The sequence below is a fragment of the Pithys albifrons genome, chromosome 13, assembly GCF_047495875.1.
Source record: "Pithys albifrons albifrons isolate INPA30051 chromosome 13, PitAlb_v1, whole genome shotgun sequence".
Classification (NCBI taxonomy): domain Eukaryota; kingdom Metazoa; phylum Chordata; class Aves; order Passeriformes; family Thamnophilidae; genus Pithys; species Pithys albifrons.
Genome location: NC_092470.1, coordinates 18,745,378 through 18,768,499, shown reverse-complemented (window position 1 = coordinate 18,768,499; position 23,122 = coordinate 18,745,378). Strand labels below are relative to the sequence as shown.

Here is a 23,122-nt window from a genome sequence, read left to right as displayed (position 1 = left end):
TGCTGTTAATCTCCTGATTTGCTAAATCCACAGACTCTTGTGCCTGTTGCCAGCTGGGCATTTTCAAAAGAGCTCCATCACGCCACAGCTAACAGGCTGCTGAGAGCTTCTGCAGCCTGGAATAGAGCGTGGAGGTGGGATGGAGCCCAGCTCTGCCAGCTCAGAGTGTGAGCCCCGAGCCCAGAGCTGCAGGCACAGCTATGGCAGCGCTCGGGGAGCCATGAGGACAGTGCAGGAGTCATCCTGCATGGCAGCATCATGTGGGATGTGCTTCCCTTCATGGTTGTCGCTGAGGCTGGCCCTGCAGCTACCCCTGAGGGAGGAGGCTGGGCAGATGATGACACTTTTGACCCTACAGAGTCCAAGGGGCAGAAGTCCAGGCTTGCTGGGCTTTTTCTACTGCTCCAATAGCAGATGGGGAAGGCTGGCCCCAAACTGTGCCCCAGAAAGGCCCCAGATGGAAGCCCTGGCCACAAGGGTTGTCCTTGGCAGATGATTTTTATCACAAACTGCCCCTACAAAGCCCCCTCCCCTCCCTGCCCTGCTCTGCCCTTGGATCAGGCAGGCACTATCCAGCTCTTTATCCTGCTGATAAAACGGAGGGAGTCAATGGCCTGGTCCAATAAGGACAAGTGTGAGATGCTGCCACCTCACCTTAACTCCACACTCAATTTGGGTGAAGCAAAACAAAACTAAGAGTATCTGTGACCAATAAAGAGAATACTCCCCTCCCAACTAACTGATAAAGACTCTTATTTATAGAGTAGAGAGAACAGCAGGAGCTCTTTGATCTCCCCTGTGTTTGCCTGGTGGTAATAAATGATCATTTATAATCCTTAGCACTGCTTAACCTGCATTTGTTTGGACATAAATACTACAATCCCAGACCGGTATTTAAGTGATCAGCAGGAACACCCCCACCTCTCCAGCAGTTATTTATTTACTTGGACTCTCCTTCGCTGTATGAAACATTTTAAATTAACGTATATAACTGCCCTCCCCTGTGCTGCAGGAGCCGTCCCCCGACCCGTCACTGCCCACAGCACAAAGGTGCTCATTTAGAGCCAGAACATCAACCTGGCCCACGTGAATGCAGCCACAGACAAGCACCGTGCTCTGCATAAATACACCTCTTGTTCTGAGTGCCGGGCCTGAGCCTGCCAAGCTCCACCAACCTTCTGCCAGGTGCCCTCAGAGCACAGGGAGCCAGCACCACACAGGATCAGGCCAGCTTTATCTCACTGAGCATGGTCCTGACTGTCTCATTCTGGGGCTACTTGGTCTCTGCATTTTGGAGAGCTACAGCACCTTCCTCTCACCATCTGTCATGCTCTAAGAGCATGCACATGCCTCAATCTGCAATCAGCAACTGTGTCTCCTCCAGCTGGGACCTCCTCAGAGGCTGTTGGAAGTCCAAGAGGAAGCTCACAAGAGCCCTCAGAGCCTGTAGAGACCCCTCCTGCCACCCAGTCCCCTTGTGCCCCAGCCAGCCTCACCCATAGGGAGCCAGCTCCCCAGCCTTCAGCACAGCGATCACTCTGCCCCGCTGGGTGCCAGACTCCTTCTCCAGCCCGATCACGATGATGTCCCCTCCTCTCCTAGAAGAGAAACAAGGGAGATGTCACATGTACTCAGCAACAGAGATGCTGCCAGCTGAGGAAGATGCATGCTGGATATCCATCCTCTGCTGCACACCCATCTGCAGCCACGTGATGACTCTCACGGCACCACGATGCCAAGGGGGCATCCTGAATCTACTGCGGTGAGAGATCCCGTGACAGGCAAAATCAGCTTTCCAGTGGTTTCCATCAGCTCCACAGGAGGCAGCAGGACTTGCCAGGGCTGTGTCCGAGCAGGGAAGCTGCCTGCTGCTCTTTGTTTCCTCAGGAGCTGGGGAAACAGGGCTTTGAGTCTGACCACCCCCTTCTCACTCTGCTGAAATCAATCCAGCAAGACCTTCGAAGTGGCCATTCTGCTCAGCACTAGATACTTTAAAAAGGGGTTGAAAATGGATGCACTGTTGAATGGGGAACAAAATTTCTTAATAGTATGTTTGGGTTTAGCTAGGTAGGCTTCACCATCTGGCCAGGTGAATCCTACTGGGAACAGGAAAGCTCCTGCCTTGCCCTGAGTTAACCTCATGTTCAGCCCAGGGGGGATTTTGACAAAGTTGCTTTGAAAAAGGACCCACTTACCTGGGGATCCATATGAGGTCTTTTACTGGAAGAATCTTGACAGCTTGGAGATGCTCCGTGTTGTCACCCACAGGTGTAGCATCGTGATCCAGGGAAGCCTTGAGCTCGTGAAATTTCTCAGACTCCTCAAAGTCTGTGGAGAATGGTGCACTGGAAGAGCTCATGGGTGAGCTGGGTAGGCTGGAGGGGCAGCGGGTTACCCTGTTGGGGGGCGAGGAGGAGAAGGAAGACACAGAACAGTAATCTGTGAGCGAGTCCTGGTGGTTCAGGATCTGGGTGCCCACCTCTGGGCTGTACATAATGCTCATGTCCCCCACTGGGTTGGTCTCCAGTGCCCCATGGTTGATGGGGGCTGTAGCTGGGATGGCTGTGGAGGGCTGCTGGATTGTGAACATGTCTCTGAGGGGGCTGCAGTCTCCGCAGAAGTAGCGTGCGCAGAGCTGGTAGGTGGTAACGTGATACATCACCAGGAAGTTGCTTTTATCATCCAGACACCACACCACCTCCTCCCCGTGACACTCGGAGTTGCAGGCGATGGATGTGATGGCTGAGGGCGGGTTGAAGGGCTCCAGCCTCCTGCTGATCTCCATGGAGGCACAGTCGATGATGAGGATGCCGGGGCCGTTGCTGTACCACACCTCTGCCCCGCTGTTGGTGATCTCCATGGCCTTCACAGGGTATGGGTTCTGCCGGGGATCATCATCCGAAATGTTGAATTTGGACCTGTTGGCTGTGTGGGAGCACAGGTAGGAGCAGCTGTCTCCTGGCATGCCCTGGGACACTGAAAACACGGCTACAAGTCCATCTGACAAGCCGGCCAGCACCACGTATGAGTTCTGCAAGAAAGGAACAGCAGAATCTCATGGAATCACAAAATGGTTTGAGTTGCAAGGGACCTTAAAGATCATCTGGTTCCAACACCCCTGCTATGGGCAGGGACACCTTCCACTGTCCCAGGTTGCTCCAAGCCCCAACCAACCTGGCCTTGAACACTTCCAGGGATGGAGAGTCCACAACCCCTCTGTGCCAGTGCCTTATCACCCTTATAAGTAAAGAATTTTTTCCCTACTTCTTTACATCTCTGCAATACAAGACTTTTCAATCCCAGAGGCTCTGTCTGCCTCTCATTTGCTGCAAGAGCACTGGTAACTTATCCCAGAACAGAGATAACAGCAACCTAAAAAGAAGTCATTACCACAAAGCTGCTGCAGAGCCATACTCCTCTCACCCAGTATTACCTCTCTTTTACTGGCAAGGGCGGACAGGCGGACCTGGCAGCCTGCCCTGAAGGTTAACAAACTCAGGCTGGAAGATGTTCAGAGACCGCCATCCTGATCCCAGGAATCCAGCTGTAGAATCCCGGCTCACTTCCAAAAAGGAGCAAAGCTATTGCTATCAGTGTAGGTGGGGGAGGAATGGATGGAAGAAATGCGGTAAAAATGGAAGGAGCGAGCCAATATTCTCACAAACAAGAGCATCCAGTGATCACTCTGCATCTGATGTCTGCTGCTGTGAGTGCCCTGCTGCTCCCAGGGACGTGCCCTGGCTCTGGGATGCCTGGCAGCTCAGAGACATCCTAGTGAAGGGCACAGCAGCAGCAGTTCAGCCACAGACAACTCTGCAGGCTGATAAAAACCTGCCCCTCGATGCAGAGATGTGTTGGCCGTGGCACTGTGGCCCTGGATGCCCTCACACGCCATGGGCAAGAGCTGCTGAGGAGGCCACGGCTCAGCGACTCCTCCAGCTCATCACAGCAGGGCAAAATGCTGTTAAACAGTCTGGGAAATGGATCTCTTGGGAACAAAACTCCTCATGACCTTGGGTCTGTACCAGAAACTCCCCAATCTGTGAAGCAGATAAAACAATACCTACCTCAAAGGCCTTTCTATTTCCTCCCTGAGGAGCAATAAATTCTAAAAAAAGGCCCTTTTTACCCAGGACTTTTTTTTTGGTGTTACAATCTGCCTGCACTAAGCAAACCAAACAGCACCAGCTGATTAGACCTAACTCACGTCTCCACAGCCTCTCCGTGGTGGGAAGCCTGGGATGCCATTGACATGGGCTGAAGGCTCCAAGTCACCCCTTGCTGCTCATATATTAAGGGATCCCTGTGCCCTTCCAGGGATATGGCTCTGCCAGGCTGTTTAAACCCACAGAGGCTGAAATTAGTATGTTGATTTGCCCCAGCCATCAAGGGGCAGATAATACAGGGTGTTATTTAATTGACAACTCTGTTTGCAAGGCTCATTAAGAGTCCTGGACAAAGAGACACTCTCTGCACACCAAGTATGAGTAAAGCCACAAGAGCACTGAGTGCTGTATGACTAATCCAAATCACAGCAGAATTTTACTGTAATGGGAAAAACTAGGGAAGCAAGTGGAAAGTTGTGAAATGGGGCTTGGACTTTAACTCAGTGCAGTCCCAATTCTCTAACCTCTGATGAAAAGAAACCCCAGTGACCTGCAGGGCTCGGTGCCATGTCCCTGCTGCCATGTGGATCTGGTGCAAAGGCTCCTGGATGTGGCTTTGCCAGGGAGTTGCATCAATAGGTTGGAACATGGCATGGTGCTTTGCACAAGCTGGGTCTGGGGTTACTTTTTCTTTTGAAAGGAGTTCAAATATTTAAAACTGAATAAAACAAAGCAAAACAGCCCACATTTCTCTGGTGCAAATGGCCCAACTTTTTCAGTCCAAAGGACTCCACACAAGAGGCATCTCTTACTAGAAATGGAAAATTTAAATTGAAATAGGAATATCTGTAATGTGGGTATGTCATCCTGAACTGCTCCCAACATGACACTTCAGAGATTATAATTTTATCTCATTTGATTTGAAAATGCTGAATTATCCAAGCATAATAATATTTTGATTTCTTTGATAAGTGTCAGTCAGTGCAGGACAGAACCCATATTCCCTTTTGGGTTCCACAGGCCAAGTTTCTCTGGCACTGAACAGTTGGCACCACAAACATGCAGGGCTGGGTCAGTGACCCCTACACAGCGTTACCAGTAACACCGATGCCAAACCCTACCCTGTCTGGGATAGCACAATGATGGAAGCAAATTGGGAAGACACATTTTGCTTTGGGATGTTTATTACTCTCTGCCTTGGCTTTGAGGGCTCTTGAAACCTGTTTCTATCCAGCTACTGTTGTTGTCTCAGAGAATTAAGAAATGCAGCGCAGGAACTCAAATCAGAATCCCAGACTATGCTGAGTTGGAAGGGACCCACAAGGATCAGCGAGTCCAACCCTCAGCCCAGCCCAGGACCATCCCCAAGATTCACACTCTGTCTCTGCGAGCATCATCCAAATGTTCCTTGAGCTCTGTCAGCCTTGGTGCTGTGCCCACTGCCCTGGGGAGCCTGTTCAGTGCCCACCACCCTCTGGGGGAAGAACCTCTTTCTAACATCCAACCTAAAACTGCCCTGACACAACTCCAGGACACTCCCTGGGTTGTGTCCCTGGTCCCCACAGAGCAGAGATCAGTGCCTGCCCCTCCTGAGGAACTTGGAACTGCAGTGAGGTCTCCCCTCAGTCTCTTCCTCTCCAGCTGAACACACCAAGGGCCTTCAGCTGCTCCTCATGGCCCTTCACCATCTTCATCATCCTCCTTTGGATGCTCTCTAACAGCCTAATATCTGAGAAATGCCCTCAACCTGCCATCCCTCACATGACTGAGCCAAGGGAGTGACCAATTTCACAGAAGACCACAGCAAAGGTCACCTTGCCTCAGGTGCCACCGACTTGCCAGACTGTATTTGGTGCCAGTGCAGCCAGGCAAGGAGGCAAACCTCTCCTGGCTCAGGGTATTCCACCAGCCACCAAAGGCAGGCAGGGCTGCAGCCTCCAGAAACCTTAAGTAACTTTCTCAGAATTCATTTTCAACATTCGGGCTCCACAAAGAGCCAACAAAAACACACAGCAACAAAACTGCATTTGAAGGCTTGGCCCTGCCAGCAGCCCCCGCCGTGCCAGGAGGAAGGCCCCGGAGCGGGGTGGGATGTGCAGGGATGAGCTGGCTCCAGACGTCCTGTCCTGGGGCTGGGGACACGGCTTGGGGTCATGGGCATGGCCCCAAGAGCAGGAGAAAACCAGGGTCCAGCCCTGGACCCCAGGGCACGGTCACCTCCTGCTCCTCCTCCTGCCCCATCCCCACGGGGTCTGGCACTGCTGGCAGCGCACACAGGGCAGGCTGCAGCCTTTAAATGCAGCTTTTGTCTCCATGTGTTCCAGGTTCCTGCAAGAGGCCAGAGCCTTGCACCCATTCAAGTTTCCCTCTCCCTCCTCATCCCTCTGTGGGAATGCTGCAAACCAAGTCAGAAAGAATCTTAGTTTGCTGTTTTCAACCTGTTTGTGAGCTTATCTGGGTTTTTCTGAAAGGAAATCTACTGAAAATTGTATTGTTTACCAAAAAGAATGATCCTGGTGACAGAAAGCATGCAACAAAAGGCTTAAATTATACAAGACTTTTCCCTGGCGGGTGAGTTTCAGATTCTGGGCCCCTCTCTGTTGCTTTTAAATTTCCATGATGCTTCCTTTGGATGAGAAACCAAGTTTTGGAAACTATTTCTTTTGGATCAGCCTTCCCAAGGCAGTCGTAAAGAATTCCCCTTCCCAGCAACATCCCTCGGCAGTTCTCTGACTAAAAGTTACCTCACATCTCACCAGCTAAAGGCTTTCTTCCCAGGGAAATGCAATTCCCTCCTTCCCTGGACAACACTGACTGTGATAACTCTGATGGAGCTCACAGGCCATACAGGGAGTGTGACAAGTGTAAGCTTTCCACTTGGATTTTTTGGAAGAAGTGGCTGGTTCAGTTCTTGCCAACCTGGTCTGCACATCCCCACGGCTGCTGCTCTGGCCATTTCACTGCCAAACTCATTCATAGAAAGGAGAGAGGAAAAAGTAAGTCCAATAAACTAAGAAGGAGTGAGTTGAAGGGATGTGGATTTCTGGAAGGCTGGGTAGGGTTGGGGGAGGAAGGGAGGTGTCTAGACTCAATATTGCTATTGTAGGGCCTGGCATTATTTATGACATTTTCTAGGCGAGCCACAAACTGGAAATAGAAACCAGGAGACATAAAGCCACTCGTAACCCCTGAGGAATGGCTTTGCAAGCTGTGTGACAGTGGAAAAGCTGAAAGACTCGTTGGACTGTCCTGGACAAAACCTCAGGCAGCATGAAAAAGAAATTTGCCCATCACATCAGAAATGGAACTCCACGGCAGGGAAACGCTGCAGGTCCGGGAGCCAAAGAAAGCCGAGAGATGCAGCGTCCTGGCCAGAGAAACTCCCCCCTGTGCCAACCTCACATCGGTGCCCTACTTTAGCCCTACTTACACCATGTTTGGAAGTGAAGCAGCACACCTTACACTAACCATCTGCCTCGGATCCAGTTTGCAGGGCTGCAGGAATCCAAGCAAACGAGCCAGAAATGGACAATAGCTGAGGACAGGCCTGTGGTATAAACCAGCCCTGCTGTCGCTCCCAGAGCTGCTCCACGTCGAGCTTTCAGACACATACCAGTCTGCTGGCATTTGCAGAGGCTACACAGCTACAAGTAATGTTGGAATATAATTATATGTTTTCACTTGAGGTGGCTGTAAGCAAACCGGAGGTAATTTAGCTTGAAAACAGTTTTTATACATCTCCCAAGACTTGCCCACAATAGGCACTCATGTCAGACCTCTCTTGCCAAAACCTGGATGCTGGCCATGGCAGAACTAGAGAGATAGCATAGAACTTGTGTTATTACCCAGAAGAGCAATTATACATAAGAGTATTACCCCAAACAGCTGTATTATCTAAGTGTTCTCTCATTCAAAACCAGAAGAGAAGCCGTGGCTGAGCCTACATAATAGTACAGATGACTGTGCACACATCCCAGCAAACAGCAGGTACAAGTGGCAGGCTATACCCACATCCTGCATTAGCACTTAACAAATCTCTATTCTAATTATTGTTTCATGTCCTCTCTACTTTGCTTGATCAGCCTAAACCTTGCCTTCCAGTGATGTGGAAACACAGCTGGAGAATTTCCTTGCAGAGAAATTTGATCTATTTTGACTCTTTTCCCAGCAGGCTTGAAAGTGCCAGCTTTGGTCCCCTGACTCAGGTTCTTGCCCACACCTCTGTCTTCTGGCAGAGACACAAAGACCTGGAAACCTTCTCCTCATGGTGCCAAAATGTTCCTGGGCATTGCAAAGTCCTTCAACACCAGCTAAGTCTGGCAGCTTGGCCCAGGAGCTGATGGCTGAGTCTTACCAATGCACCTTTTCCTTTAGGTTGTTCCTCACCTTTTTGACAACAGGCATCACCAGGAAGCAGCTCACAGTAGCAGGAGTGTCTAAACCCTTCAGTGGAGTCTTTAAGGGACACATGCCCTGCAACCCATACACAGAAATCTTCTGATCCTGTGAAAGAGCACAGAAAATTCCATAAGTGCACATCACCTTCCACCCTTTTCATGTTTTGATACCTGAGCAAGATCTAATTGGTTCCAAAACCAGTTTTTTCTTGTACTTTTCTGATACCCAAAGCCTGGATATCTGTTTTCCCTGGAGAGTCTTTGCCCTGTCTGTGGGCAGAAAGCAGGAGCTGCCTTCCCAAGAATGAGCTGTGGGCAATATATGCATTATCCAAAAGCCACTAAAAATCACCACGATAGGGGTTTTATCACCACATCTAAAAGCAGCATCTGACAACCCTGACTGCAAAAATCCCAGACAACAACTGAAGCATGTTGTATGTTATTTTGCATTCATCTGTCAATTCAAGGAAAGCTGGTATTGCATTTTATGTGGAACTGCACCTGCTCCACACCTCACAGATCTAACAGACTGACCAGGAGTATCCAGTTTGAGGAATAAGAACACATTCCATTCTGATCCAAAAAGGTGGAAATACAATGCTTTAAGATTTTTTAATTTCAATTTTTCTACACTTATTGCTATGAAAAAATATTTGAAATCTACCTCTATGTTATAAACAGGAAAAGTCAAAATAACTTATTTTCCTACATGGAAATAAAGATCTCCATTCTCATCCAGTTACAGCATCCATGCCAGAGAGGGGTGAATTAACCAATATAAATTATTTCTTCAGCAGGTGTGTCCTTTTTTTCCCACTCTGAAACACTGAACTTCAGGTACATTTCATTTTTTTGGCTGTTTTTCCTTTGTTGTGTGTCAAATGATCTTATCAGAACTGGTTGACACTTAACACAGCTCTTTTTGAAGGGTGGAAGGGAGCTCTGGGCTATAAATCAGCCCTGGCCTCTCACTCTTTATCTCTTCAGCTGCAATTTTCCAATGTGAACACAGAACTTGGGTACCCATTTCCCACCAACTCTGAAACCCCTCAGGCCTCTTTCAGAGCCCCACCCTTCAATGCATGGCTTCTGTCACTGCTTCCCTTTATGGCTCACAGATAAGGACATTTCCCAGAAGAACCCCTGGCTACAGATTGCTCCAAACTGGAGAGTTTTCCCTCGGAAAGCCGAGGTTCCCACGATGGCTTTGAGCTCCAGGAGGCACAGTTTGGTTCCAGGTATCAGCTACGTGACAGGGAGAAACAATAAACCCAGAGACAGCCGATGCAAAGTCACGCTGCTCATCTGAGATGCCCATTGTCTCCTGCACTCTTGGCTTTACTAATTTATCAGGCTCTTTTTCTTTGTTTGTGTCTCTCCTAACGAGGCTCCTCTCAAGGAGGGCACTGAGGCACAGGCAATGCTCACCTCTGTGGCTGCCCAGAGGGCATTCTGAAATTTTAGCTGGCAGCACAGCTTCATTCCTGGGCAGCTCATCCTCTGCACTTCCAGGACTCCCTTCTCCAGATTCACTACCGTGTAGTTTCTGAAAAAGGAGCAGATAACAATTTCTGTAGCCAACATTCAGGCTGGACTCAACTAAGGGGTGGTACAAGGCAGTTGTGGCCAAGCCTAACACAGCTGTCCAGATGTGGATGATCTTGTGAGGAGCTACACCCCTCCTAATGGTCCTTGTGAAGGATAAGAAATACAGATGTGCCACAGCTCTGCCTCAGACGTGCAGTTGCTGCTGTGAAGATTTCCACTCAGCTCTCTGACTTTGCACAGAAATGGATTAGGAGAACCTACATGGTCTGTTACCATAATTCAGCTGTGGGACAAACAGCTCCAGCTGAACAGCAGTAATTAATAGCTGGGAAGTCTCAGCCCATCTTGCCCATTAAGTTCTCAAGAGAATATCTGCTCGTTCTCCAAGTTCACTGCCTTGCTATTATCTGGCTTCATTATTAATCCAGCACATAAACAGAAGAGCATGATCCTTCCCAATAAAAGCAAATATCTGTAACCTGATCAAAGAATTTATAAATATGATTAATCTTTTTTTTTTGTAACTAAAAGGATTTTATTTGCTTGAGGAAGTTTATTGGGTTTGGGTGTTTGAACAAATAACTAGATATTCACAACCACATCTGTGAGCCCCAGATGTTTTACCAACTGTGGCACAGGCAATTACACATCCTGAAATCTGCCACATATAAGTAATTTGCTATTCAGCAGTCTCCAAATTGGATTGTCCAGTCAGGAAGCAGATTCCCTCAGATATATTGCTGTGAATATTTGGACAACATCCATGTATTCAAAATACATCTGTGAGTGCCATGTGTTCCCCCAGTTGAGCAGGAAGAGTTACACTGTCTGCACTGAATGACTGACCAGGCACCACAAATGGCAAAGCAAACAGTTCATGAGCAAATCACGTACCTTTCCCATTAGCTTAATGGTTTCAGATAATGAACACATTAATATAAAATTCAGATCAGTTTGTGAATGTTTCCAAATAAGACTGGGGCTATAAAAATCAGTAGCATCCATAAAAATGAACCTAACTAGCCACGGGTCACATGTGGCTGAGCAAAATGCCATCATCTCAGTCACAATTTAATAACATTTTAAGCACATGCCTTCAGTATGGAATACTTTTTACTGGCAGTGCACACTTGGATGCACACACAGCTCCAGGCATGTGGTTAACTCCCGATGATTGCAATAGGATTTAAGCATGTGCTTAATTGCTTTGCAGAAGAGAGATGGAACTGCAGCCTCAATTAGGAAAGGTTTAGTGTTAAATGGCCTCATTAGGAAAGGCAGAACACGTCTGTTCTCATGTGCAAATGCTTCATCCTGTGTGTGTGAATCATTACATTGCCCTAATCTTCTCCTCCTATTAACTGAAGCAGAGTTAAGCTCATTAAATATCCTTTATAAAGAAACCACTGTTCCCAATTAAAAGAGTTGGGGAAAACAGTGTTCACCGTACCCTTGGCATTCACCCAAACTCACTTTCACCTTCTTTACCTCCCTCCCAGAGGCATAAGTGAAGATACTGAAGGCTTTACTTAAAAAGGAAAAAGAAAAAAAAAGAAACTACCAATATCAGCTCTCCCACCTGGTGTTTTCCTTCCCATCCCAGAAGACCACAGTGTACTCCTGTCCTTGGGAGCAGAAGAAGGAGGACTGCTTCCCACAGGGCAGCAGGTACATGAATGTAGCAAAGGTAGGATCTTTCATTTGTCCTACCACAGAAATGGCCAGTGGACGCTGAGGGGAGAGGAAAAGAGAAAGACATTTGGCACACAAAATGAAATAGAAGAACCATTATAAACATGAGCTTCAGCAAGGCCAAGTGCAAAGTCCTGCACCTGGATCAGGGCAATTCCAGGCACAACAGCAGGCTGGATGTCCCTGCCTATGGCAAGGGGCTGGAACCAGATGGTCTTTAAGGTTCCTTCCAATCCAAACACTCCTTTGATTATTTATTAAACCTTGGTCTATCACTCTCTTACACATTTTACTGATTAATTTCTTAGGTTCATGAATTTTGGAAGCTGTCATGACAGGGTGGAGCTGCTTTGAGAAACGTGCTCACCTCTGTCAGAAGGACAGCAGCTCTGAAACACCAAGCTGTAATTAATGAAAAATGCAATGCAGCATAATCCTTTTCTCTTACTTTAAACTTTTTCTTCCTCATACCTCCTTTTATAACCTCAGGGTTTTTGAAGTCTTTGTAGTTACACTCACAGCACGACACTGGAGCTGTTTCTAGAAATTATGGGTCACGTCTTGCCTGTGAAATCAACAGCTTAACTGCCATTGACATCAGGGGACCTTCGAGTCACCACACAAGTCTAAGGCCACAGATCTGTCATCATTTCATTCATAAAACTCTCATTTCAGTCAACAGAAGTTCTGGGCCAAATCAGCAGGAGGGGCAAACAGGCAATTGAGGTGTTCTGCTGTACCAAGAACAAGCTCATCTCCGCTGCTTGCAGAGGGCAGCCTGATCAGAAAACATGAGGCAGGAGGGTTGGCTTGTACCTTTTCTGGCTTTGTGTCCCAACACTCCATCATGAGGGCCTGCATCCTATAGAGCTGCACCTCCTCTGGCTGCCCAAGAACCGGACGGATCCCTTTGGAAAGTTTCTTTGCAATCTGGAGCTGGTGGTGCCCCAGCACAGGGCGCTGGCCAGACAGCAGCTCGTACAGCACCATCCCATAGGAGAACATATCAACCTGGAGCCAGAACCAGGGAGAAACATCAGGGCATGGCTCCCTTGGTGGGTGGAGAGGAGAGTGAGGAAGGCCACGGCCAGCACTGCCCACCCTCGTGGATAAGGGAATGCAGCCCCAGGTAGGACACCGCCCACTGCCATGGAGGGTTGCCCCAGGAGTACCCCAGTCACCTTCTCATCGTAGACGATGCGAGGTCTGATCTCGGGGGCCTGGTACCCTGGCGTGCCCTCCACGCCCAGCGCGCCCTCGTGGAACGACTGCCGTGAGATGCCATAGTCGGAGAGCTTGATGTTGATGTGCTCCTTGACGTCCAGGGACCACACCAGAATGTTGTCCGACTTGAGGTCGCAGAAGATGATGTTCTTCTTGTGCAGGTAGGCCAGGCCTGTGACGATCTGGTACGCTATTTTGTGTGTCAGCATGTGCCCCAGCGGCACAAAGGCAGACCCTGGCACAAAGGAACAGCCCGTCTTCAGCTCTTGTAATTGCCATTACTGCCTTTTTTCTCCCCTTTCTCTTACTCTTTTTAACTCTAGAGCTGTAACTGACAACCTTTTAAAACATCACTCAATGCCACCACTTAAAATGACACTGTTTGTGTTACTATATGTGTCTGACAGTCCTATTAGATTCTTTGTTTTAAACCCTTTCACTTCCAGAGTCCTAAATCTTCTGGTGAAAATTAGTGTTTGACTGAAAGTTGACACAAAGCCAAGGTGCCAAGAGGGTCAGGTGGCCTCAACTTATCTTGGAATTAGTGTCGTTCATTTGACAGCGACAGAAATAAAGATACTTATGAGATAATTTAGAGTGCCAGACACCCATCTGCAGGGGCAGGAACACAGCACCATCCATGCAGCACTGAAGTGAGAAGCACTTCATTTTAATTTGCAGAGAAATTGAAAACCCAGGTCTCCAAACCAGTTTTGAAAATCCTGAGCATCAATTTTTCACTAGGTTCCCAAAAGCACAGTTTAAGAACAATTCCATCCCTCCCACTTCCCCTAGCCTGGAAAAAAATCCCCTCCAGTAAATCAAGCAGTATTTAAACACTGATGACCGTTTGTCACTGGGAGAGTGATCTCTCTCAGGGGCAGACCTTGGTTTTACCTTTGGAGTTTTCAGAGAGCACGGTGGTGAGGCTGCCCAGCGGGGCCAGCTCGAGGGCGAAGCACAGCGGGTGGATGCTGATGCCGATGAGGGACACGATGCAGGGGTGCTGCAGGGAGTGCAGCATGCTGGCCTCCTGCCGGAACTCCGAGAAGTTCTTCATGGCATCCATGGCTCTCAGGTGTTTCAGCATGGTATCTGGCAAGACACAACCACCCCTTCTCACTGCCCAGATCACAGAGCAAGTCACAAACTCTTTGAAGGGGCCCAAGGACTGCAGGAGGAAGGCAGCTGGTGGGATTATACCAACGGCAAGGCTGTTAGTTGAGTCCTTATGTGGATGCATGAGGCACTAACAGACACTGGGTATAAGCAGGATAAATATGGTGCCTTGGGAAGCAAGAGCTCCCTTGGACCTTTAACAGCAGGTTCAGGTGTTTCTGGCACACACTGTTCTCATACATAACCTAGATGACTTTGGAAAACTCATGCTGTGCTTCTCCAAGCAGGGACTCTGTGGGTGTCACACTGAGACCCTTTGCTGGAAGGGCCCACCCTTTCCTGCTTTGCCTGCCAGAAGAGAGACCCATCACAGTAATGGTCCTTCTGCTGTGGGACACCACAAGCTGCTCAGGCAGGGCAGGTCTTCCCAAAGGTGATTTGTCACTGGGACAGCAGTTGGCCTCCTCCACAGCTCAGAGGTTCACTGCATTCTCCCCTGACCAACATGAGCAATCTGAGGCCCTTTCCCCTTTCCTCTGTCCATGGACTGAGGCTCTGCTGGAAACCTGGACTCGCTATGAGAGCCCATCCCTGCCTGGGGGAGATGGCAGGCTCAGAAGGATTCCCAGTTTGATTTCTGCAGCTGCTGGCCCAGATGGGGTAAAAGACTAATTCAGAGGTGGGGCCCCACAAGTCCTTTGTGCAAATCCCTGCAAATCCACACTTCTCATTGTCAGACAGGTTGAGAACAGGAGATGAAATCTTACCTCCCATCCCAATCCAGGGCTCAGCTTTGACAACCCATGAATCCACCCACTGCTCTGCAGGAGAGAAGTTTCCTTGCAGGGCCAGTGACCTTCAAGGCCACAAGTGTTCATAAAGAACTCTAAGATGCATCCTCCTCCTCCTTCATTGAAACACATCAGTTTTACTATTTATTTCAAAGCTGTACTTAAGCAGGTGCTGCCAGCACTTTGGAGAGCAAAGGCTGCTCTTTGGTCTTAGCTTGGGATCATGGATTGCAGGAGCTGATTCCCGACACTGATTCCATGCACTGTACCTGCAGCTGAAGTGGGGGAACCCTTGCATTTTTTAATCTGAAATCTCTTCACAGCCACTGGTTTTCCTTGGTATCGTGCCCGATATATAACAGTGCCACTTCCACCCTGGCCAAGAACGTTGTTTTCGTTTTCACTGCATTCCAGTTTGCTATTTTCCAGGAACAGTCTGCCAAGGAGAAATTGGGGCTTTTTAATTAAAAGTTTCAAAGACATTGTAAATTCATGTCTTTAATGTGATTTCCATTTTCACAAATGCCTGATAGGTTCTTGTCTTATCTCCCAAGGGGACTGGATCACCTTGGTCATCCCAGTGTACTCTGAGCTGACTCGTGTTGAACAACAGATTTCTCACATAAAAAAGTAACTTGGACAAATAAGCAAAAAAGGCTTATTACTAATTTATCCCACAAGAATCAAACAGATCTGGAAAGCACATAAGCTTCTTTTCCAAGTAGATGACACAAGTACTGACACTTGTACCATTTATCTGTATTAACAATTTTTTTTGCTTCATTTACCTCCTGTTCCTCTTCTCTCCACTGAGGCAGGACAGGATGTTTATGAACAGCCCCTCACTCTGAAACCTGATTAATCAAATCAGCTTAGTGTTCTCAGGCTGTAATTCATCATTTCCCCACTCTTCCAGAGACTACTTTTACAGCTGTTCACACTTCAAACATCTCCACTCGCCTCGCACCCGTCAAATAAATCTGTAGGAGATAGCAGTGTGAGGAGGGCTGTCCCAACCAGCTGATGGGGTGTCTGCCCAGAAAAATGACCCCAAAAAAGTAACAGGGGCCAGGGGGAGCACAGAAAGCTCTGAGAACAGCCAAATGGACAGTTTGGTCTGGAGGTTCTGCATTGGGCACAGAGACGTCTGAGAGAGTGTGAACCAAAAAGGACACTGGTCTCCTGTCCTGCCTGCTGTCAGGTCTCTTGTCCTACACACTAAGTAATAAGGGGTATAAGACTGAACCCATCTGGGAATGCAGTTAAGCAGACTAAAGTTTTGGCAGTGCTGCTCTGGGTAGGGAAGAGCTGTTTCAGCTGTTCAGGACTGCCACACATCCAGCACATCCAGCAGTGCTCAGCCAAGCAGGAGCCTCGACTCAGAGTGAATTCTCTTGTGGTGTCTATAAACTCACTCACCTACAGGCTCTTAAAAAATTCAGGCAATGTCAAGGCCAATCTTGCGATGAAGCAGCACTTCCTTTTGGTTTTGCCACATTAAAAATCTCCTTTGTGGGATCCCAAAAAGACTCCAACTACAAAAAGCTCTGGTCAGAGTACTGGGCAATGCAGGACAGCTGTGGCTTTAGAAAGGGACTTTCACATTGCTCCACAGTGATCTCAAAGGACCCCTGATGTGATGACTCGGTCAGCACACAGCTATTGTCTAGGCAAGTGCACTGAACACCAGGAGTGCAGTTTGGGATGAATTGCCAGAGAAGGGATTGAGAGCAGATGGGTTTGTGTCTCGTGGTCAGTATGTTCCTCTAGCAGAGACAACTTAGGAAAAGAGTCCAACAGAACGACGTCGATACACTGAAACTTAATCAAAGGCCCTCAATTAACATTACCTGGCAGGAAAATCGGTCATGAAAAGCTCTGGGACCAGTTCTTGGAGGGAGACGGGGATGTCGGGGTGGTTGGGACATGTGATGTAGTCCAGTTCAATGGCAGTCAGGACACAGTCCTCCATGTTGAAGTACTGCGCGTTCTCCTCGTTCTCCTCCGCCCTGGCAGCTGCACAGATGTGGCAGGGCACGTACTGCTCCATCAGCAAAGTGCCATCGCTCTCCATGGCTGTGAGTGCTGCAAAGCAAGCAGGGAAACAGAGAACAGCATCATTCACCCACACTGAGAAGGGACAACAGCTCCGAGTGCACCTGAATGGCCGCAGCTCTGCCTGGAGCCACTGCTGAAAATCCTCATGAGAGCAGCAGTGAAGTGACTGGAATACCAACCAGCCTTCTGCAAAGTGTGCAGACAGCAGGGACAGCACTGGGCAGACAGGACTGTGGATGTCACCCAACATGTCCCCTGCTTTGCTCACAGGTGATGTGCAGGCTTGAGAGGACAAAATATTCAGGACCAGCAAAAATGAGAAGTACATGAATAAAGCACTGGAGAGCTCCTCCTGCTTGCTGGGTGTCTCTGCCTTCCCAGACTGCAAATTGCCAGATGGCTTCAGGTGGAGAGCAGGCATGGGAATGGGAAGGGCAGTGGGAATGGGAGCAGCCTGGGAGGCACAGAACGTTCATCTCAGGCTGAGCACTGCACCTGCAGGTTCAGGGTAAACGTTCACCTGCTCGCCCAGGCTGGGCACACAGTTCTGTGGCCTCACCCATGGGCAAAGTTTTCAGCCCCCCCCAGGGAAAATCTGGATTCTACCAAGACTAAGCCTCTGGGAGGTTCACACCTCTCCTGTAACTACAGAGGGATTTTGTGGTGACAGGCTCTCGTTAAATGCCCACAATTAGTCAGGGTGAACACAGGCCGTAGCCTTTGAAGTCATGACTGTTCTCAAGCTTCAGTGATTAACGTTAGCATTATTTTAATCCAAAGGCAAATAAAATGTTCTTTTATCTTCAAAACATGTAGAACATGAATATGTGAGAGTGCACCACTGTTTCCTCCAGAGAGCCTCCAATTAAGAGACTTTGGCACTGTTTTCTAGACCAGTGTGGGATGACAAAGAACATTTCAGATTTTGTTTTGGTTTTAAATGAAGTGTGTTGGGGTTGCAAACAGCCTGCTGGGTAACAGCAGGATCTGTGCTGAGCACAGGAAAAACAGCTGCCGGAGTCAAGGAAGTTCCCCTGGCACCAACTCCTTGGTACCACATTCCCTCTTGCCTCTCACAGTTTTATAACTTAAGGGATGTTAGAAATGGTGGGCAAATTCTGATCCCAGCTGATGCCAAAATGAGTTCAAGGGGCAGTGCCAAGTTGTTTGGGCCAAATCCTGCCCCTGCCACAAGCACTAGGAGAGCCTCTTGAACTCCTACAGGCTCCTGTTTGAACTGCAGTGTCTCACCTGTGCTGCTGTGCCTCAAAAAACAATGTCTGGACCAAAGTGTGCTGGCAACAAACCTCAATCTGTCTGCAGGTTTATCAGTTTTTATCAAATGTTATTGGCTTGAGACTGTCAGAGCCTGAGGGGCCTTCAATTAACATACAATACTGTGAGCCTGGAGAGCTCTGTTGAAGAACCTTCTGTTCAAAAGACACAGAAAATCACAGTCATTCTCTTACCAGGAAACCACTGGTCTATCAAAGAGTTCACATGGTCTGTGATGAATGCCATTGCTGAGAAGTCTCTCACTTCTGACTGGGAAATGATTTTAATTCCACCACTTTTTTTCTTTTTCCAGTTCACATCAGAAGACTCGACACTGTAAGAAAGACAAAAGACAGACCTGTGAAGCTTTTGTGAAGTATCATTGTCAACAAATTTTCTTTCTGGCAAGAAACCTGAGTTACATAATAAACACAGACTTTGTAAGTCATCAAAAGAAAAAGCAATCCAGCTTTTGAGGGTGATTTTCAATTCATCCTATCCTGCAAATGACTTTGAGAATTCTTGAACAGAAATGCCAGTTACTCACAAAGAGTAAATGCTATAGAAGGTCAGACCTGGAGAAAACTCTGGCCTAAGTGAGCTGAGTGTGACGGAGAGTTTTGACAGAAATGCTCCATATGGGATTTTGGAAGGTTGGGAGTTTTAAAATCAGTAATAAAATTCCAGTGGAATAATAATAATTCCAAAAACCGTTAGGAAAAGGTTATAGACGAAATTTTTGCACAATTCCCATGAAACTGTAAGTCCCTGAAGTATATGAAGAAATGAGGGCATGACCATTACCATGGGCCAGAATTTGGGGTTCCAGTCTGTGATTTGCAGTCTCTGGGTCCAAATCTCTACTGAGCTTTGAAGCTCAGCAAAGTCCCTGTTTCCTTCTGAGCTCCAACCATGCAACAGCACCAGTGGTTCCTCCCTATCCTGCCAGGGACTGGAAGAGCAAATGCATCCACAGTCCCCTGTTGCACAGAAGCAGCTCCACTGACCTGGATTGCTGACACACAGTGATGAAGTTTCAGGGTTTAGTGGAAAACTCACTGAGGTAAGGAAACCTTTGCATGTGAAAATGTGTGATTTTATGCTGGCACAGCCCTGCTCTGAATCCCACTTTCTGTTCTCAGGCCTCTTTAAATTGCTGGCTGCAATAACAGATAAGGTTGATACATTCAGAGCTGCCAAACAATCACCTATAGATCATTTTTGTCACCAGTTGTTACCAGATGAGTTATGTCCATTAAAGAGCCTCCTCTTCTCCCGATGAGTGAGCACATGGCATGAGTCAGGCTCATTCATCTCCATTCAGCTGCTGTGTTTCATACCCTCCATTAGTGCCCTGTCACACATGCTGCATTAGGAACACAAATTACCTAAGATAGCCTCCATCAAAGGTAACGAACAGACCTTCCTGCCAGTAAACAGTGTGAGTCCTTTTGACTCGGAAGGTGCTGCAGCGGTTCCTTTGGGTGCCTGTGAAGCTGTAGATGGTCACCTTTTTGTTTCTTGTCTTGGAGTTCTTCTTGTTTTCAAAAAGCTGAAGCAAACAGAAAATGAAGAAGCAGTTAAATTGCTAAAATATCTCATAAAGGTGTTTCAATCAAGCAATAAGGTGATTTCTTTTTTTGGCTTTCACAGGTGCTATTGTACCTTTTCCATTAAAAGCGACTTATGCTCATAAAAAATTTTGCAATGGAATGGAAATACATGTGGTAAAATTGGTTTTGCAGCAATGGAAATATTTTTCATGCCACTCAAAAAAAGAACACTTTCATATCAGTGAACAAAGTTAGTTCTACAACTGTGACATTTGTCATATTTATCGTGCATTTGCTAAACTCTTACAAACCTAAAGAACTAAATGTTCTAGTGAGTGATCAAGTCTGCCCTCAATGTAGAGAGTTAACTTTTCCACCTGTTTCAGTGGGAGGAAGATGGCTCTTCTCCAAGACACTTCAAACCAGCACTTAGAGCAAAATGTATTTCTGTTTTAAACCCCCAAAAGTTAATCTGCAGAACTCTGCTGTGCTCACTGCTCCAATATTTATTTGCCTGCAGACAGGTCTGACGCCTGGGATCCTTTCCATTCCCTTCCTGAGGACTGGATGAGGTCCTAGGAAAGGTGCTCCAGGATTATGTAGTGCCCAGGAGGATGTAAGCAAGGGGCTGCCAAGACAGCCCGTTAAAAGAGGTAAAGTTATTACATGGTTTGAGAAGCCTGGAACGCAGAGGACTTCCAAAGGCAGGTGTCATGTTTTCCATGTTCTGTACATCACTGACAGATCACAGTTTAATGGAGAGCTGGTAAGAAGATACCAGAGCAGGGCCATAAATATTTTGCAGGTATTTATTATGGCTTCAGATATGCAAACATATGTCTGCAACAACATCAAAATCCACCCAGCTCTCAGAACCTTCCAACACTATAATGACATTCATAGCACTTGCACTAAAGGGGTGCCTCATTAAGGGAACAGTCCTTTAATTTTCCTCCCATTTAAGCCTTAGGGATTCAGAAAGCTGACTTTGGGGGAGCTATTCCAGATCTCCTCTGGCAAACATTGTGAGCAGTCTGGCCTGGTGGGATGGTCACGGACAAGGGCTGCAGGCAGAACTCCAATTACTTGTAATTGGAAGATGCTGGAGGTACTGAGACCTTCCAGGGGATCATGTCATAAAGAGGCTGTGCAGAACTCAGGCTTTCTTCCCCAGTGCCAATTTATTGTTCTCAATGACACCTACTGTAAAAATAGAATCAGATCTTGATTGCAGAGTCTCATCTCTCCTTATTTACTCAAATAATGCTATTGAAGTCTGTGACTGAAGCAAGCTGGATGTGAAGAGACATCCCACCTCCACTGAACAACTTCAGCTGTCTCTCTTTGCTCCCAGAGGGACACAGCAACCTACCTGGAGGTCCATCTCTGCCAGGCTGATTAACATCCGGGCTATGAATCTTTGCCAAAAGCCAACAGGGACAAAACTCATCTTGAAGACCCTTTGGACTGTGTTTGTGGTCTGGTGGCAAAGCCCATGGATATCTAATGCTGGCTTGGTAGGAAGCAGATGAGGGAGGAGGTAGCTGAAACACATCAAGTTCAACAGCTCAGACTGTAGCTCCAGCTTGGAACAGTGAGTACATTGTTACAGGATAATAAGGCGATTCAGTCTCCAAAGAGATTTTTAATGGCACAGCCCACTGCATATAAAAAAGCTTTTAGACTAAAGCACTGCAGCAATACATGGAGAAATTAATTTACACTATGGAAGCAAGCAGAGGCAAAACAGACATTACATAATCGAGCCAGGGCTATTGGACAGGGCTAAAATTGATGTAATTGGCATTTGTGTACTCACAAATTAAATGCATTAAAATATAAGTCATTAGAACAGCTGGGATGTTGGGGCTCATTTTTTTGGTACTGCTCTGCCCTGGCAGTAAGCAGGTAATTACAGCTGTGGAGCAGAAGATAAATGTAAGCAGCTCAGGCTCAATAAGCCCAGAAGGAGGCAAGAGGAGGTGCCCTGGGAGGTAGTTCCAGGTGGCAGGGACTGGGCTGCTCTGTCAGTCCCAGGAGAGCAGCCCTTGGGTCAGCATGGCAGAGTTTCCTGCTGCTCCCCACGGCAGCTGATGGACCCCGCCACACCCCTGACAAACTCACAGAGCAAGAGCTCACTTTGCCAGGCCGATGCCAGCAGAGAAATCCCTTGTTTTGCTCAGATTCCTCCTGCACTCCCATTAGTAGGTTCTTTGCCCAAGTGTGGAGGAGACTCAGTGTTACCTGTGCCTGACCAGGCAGCAGCAACAGAGTTATGCTGGTGGAGGGGACCACAACTTTTTCAAATTATTTTCAGACCTCCAGTAAGCCCAGAATATTCATTTGTCCTGATCTTTAGTATTTGGGAAGCTAAAACCCCTTGGAACACTAGAACTGTTTTTAAAACTATGAGCTTATGGCTTTCAATACCTGCCAGTAAATCTCTTGACAGTGATACTCTTCTGTACCAAATACATCCCAGGGTGCCTGTACAATCTAAAATGTTATTTGCTCATAAGCAGACACACTGCTGTTTTATCAGTGTTGAGCCTGAGAAAATGTGTTGGCATCTGGGGCTCCTCGTTGACAGGCCCAATGACAGCAATGAGGCACATGGCCAAGGGACTTGACCAAAATAACAGTGGCAGGGACTAGACACACAACTAGAACCAATGCTGGGTCATAAGCCAAGGCTTTAAGCCTCTCACATTTTCTCTCCAGCAGCTGCAGTATTCTGCAAAACCTGAAACAGCAGCTCAGAAAAAGCAGCCCTCACTAGACAGCAGCTCTCTCCAGATGTTTCAGTCCATAACATCTGATGACATCTTACACCATCGAATTATCCATTCCGTGAAACATCTTTGGAATGTAAAACTTTAATTAAATAAAAATTTCACTTATAAATTACAATAGAAATGCTCATTTTTAACCCTAGTTTAACAAGAAGAGCAGAGCTAAATTACATGCACCTTAAGCACGAAAGTGGAGTGCAACAAACTGAATTTCTTGTTCTATAAAACCAGTTGGATGCATCATAAGACAGCCAATAAATTTTCCTCAGCACATCCAAGAAAGGGTCTAGGAATATAAGAAGGGCCAGTGAGGCCCTTCTGGACCACAACTATACAGTGGATTATAACACAGATGGTGATTCGATGCTCTTGAACAACAGCCAATGCAAATTTTGAAAATATGTGAAACATGCCCCCATCCACCCTTTCAGAACAGCAACTGGCAGCTGCTTTCTCTACTGACTGCACAGAAACCCTATCTGGCAATCTAGACAATAATTGCAGCAGTGCAGTAACAAATAACCACTCTGTGTCTGGCTAGTACATTAAATTAATCCAACCTGC

At 47.4% G+C, this 23,122-nt stretch overlaps 1 protein-coding gene across 4 annotated transcripts in view; it reads right to left on the bottom strand.

Annotated features, from left to right (window-relative positions):
* LRRK1 (leucine rich repeat kinase 1) overlaps positions 1-23,122 on the bottom strand; it is a 77,532-nt gene that overhangs the window by 2,073 nt on the left and 52,337 nt on the right. For all 4 annotated transcript variants that reach the window (XM_071568611.1, XM_071568610.1, XM_071568614.1 and 1 more), the window contains 13 exons: positions 21,139-21,310; positions 19,602-19,765; positions 18,408-18,547; positions 16,731-16,965; positions 15,150-15,316; positions 13,868-14,065; positions 12,928-13,205; positions 12,563-12,757; positions 11,634-11,785; positions 9,935-10,052; positions 8,493-8,609; positions 2,196-3,031; positions 1,497-1,598 (listed from right to left, as the gene is read on the bottom strand). In XM_071568611.1, coding sequence (XP_071424712.1) covers positions 1,497-1,598; positions 2,196-3,031; positions 8,493-8,609; positions 9,935-10,052; positions 11,634-11,785; positions 12,563-12,757; positions 12,928-13,205; positions 13,868-14,065; positions 15,150-15,316; positions 16,731-16,965; positions 18,408-18,547; positions 19,602-19,765; positions 21,139-21,310 — 2,874 coding nt within the window. The remainder of the gene's footprint in view (positions 1-1,496; positions 1,599-2,195; positions 3,032-8,492; positions 8,610-9,934; positions 10,053-11,633; positions 11,786-12,562; positions 12,758-12,927; positions 13,206-13,867; positions 14,066-15,149; positions 15,317-16,730; positions 16,966-18,407; positions 18,548-19,601; positions 19,766-21,138; positions 21,311-23,122) is intronic.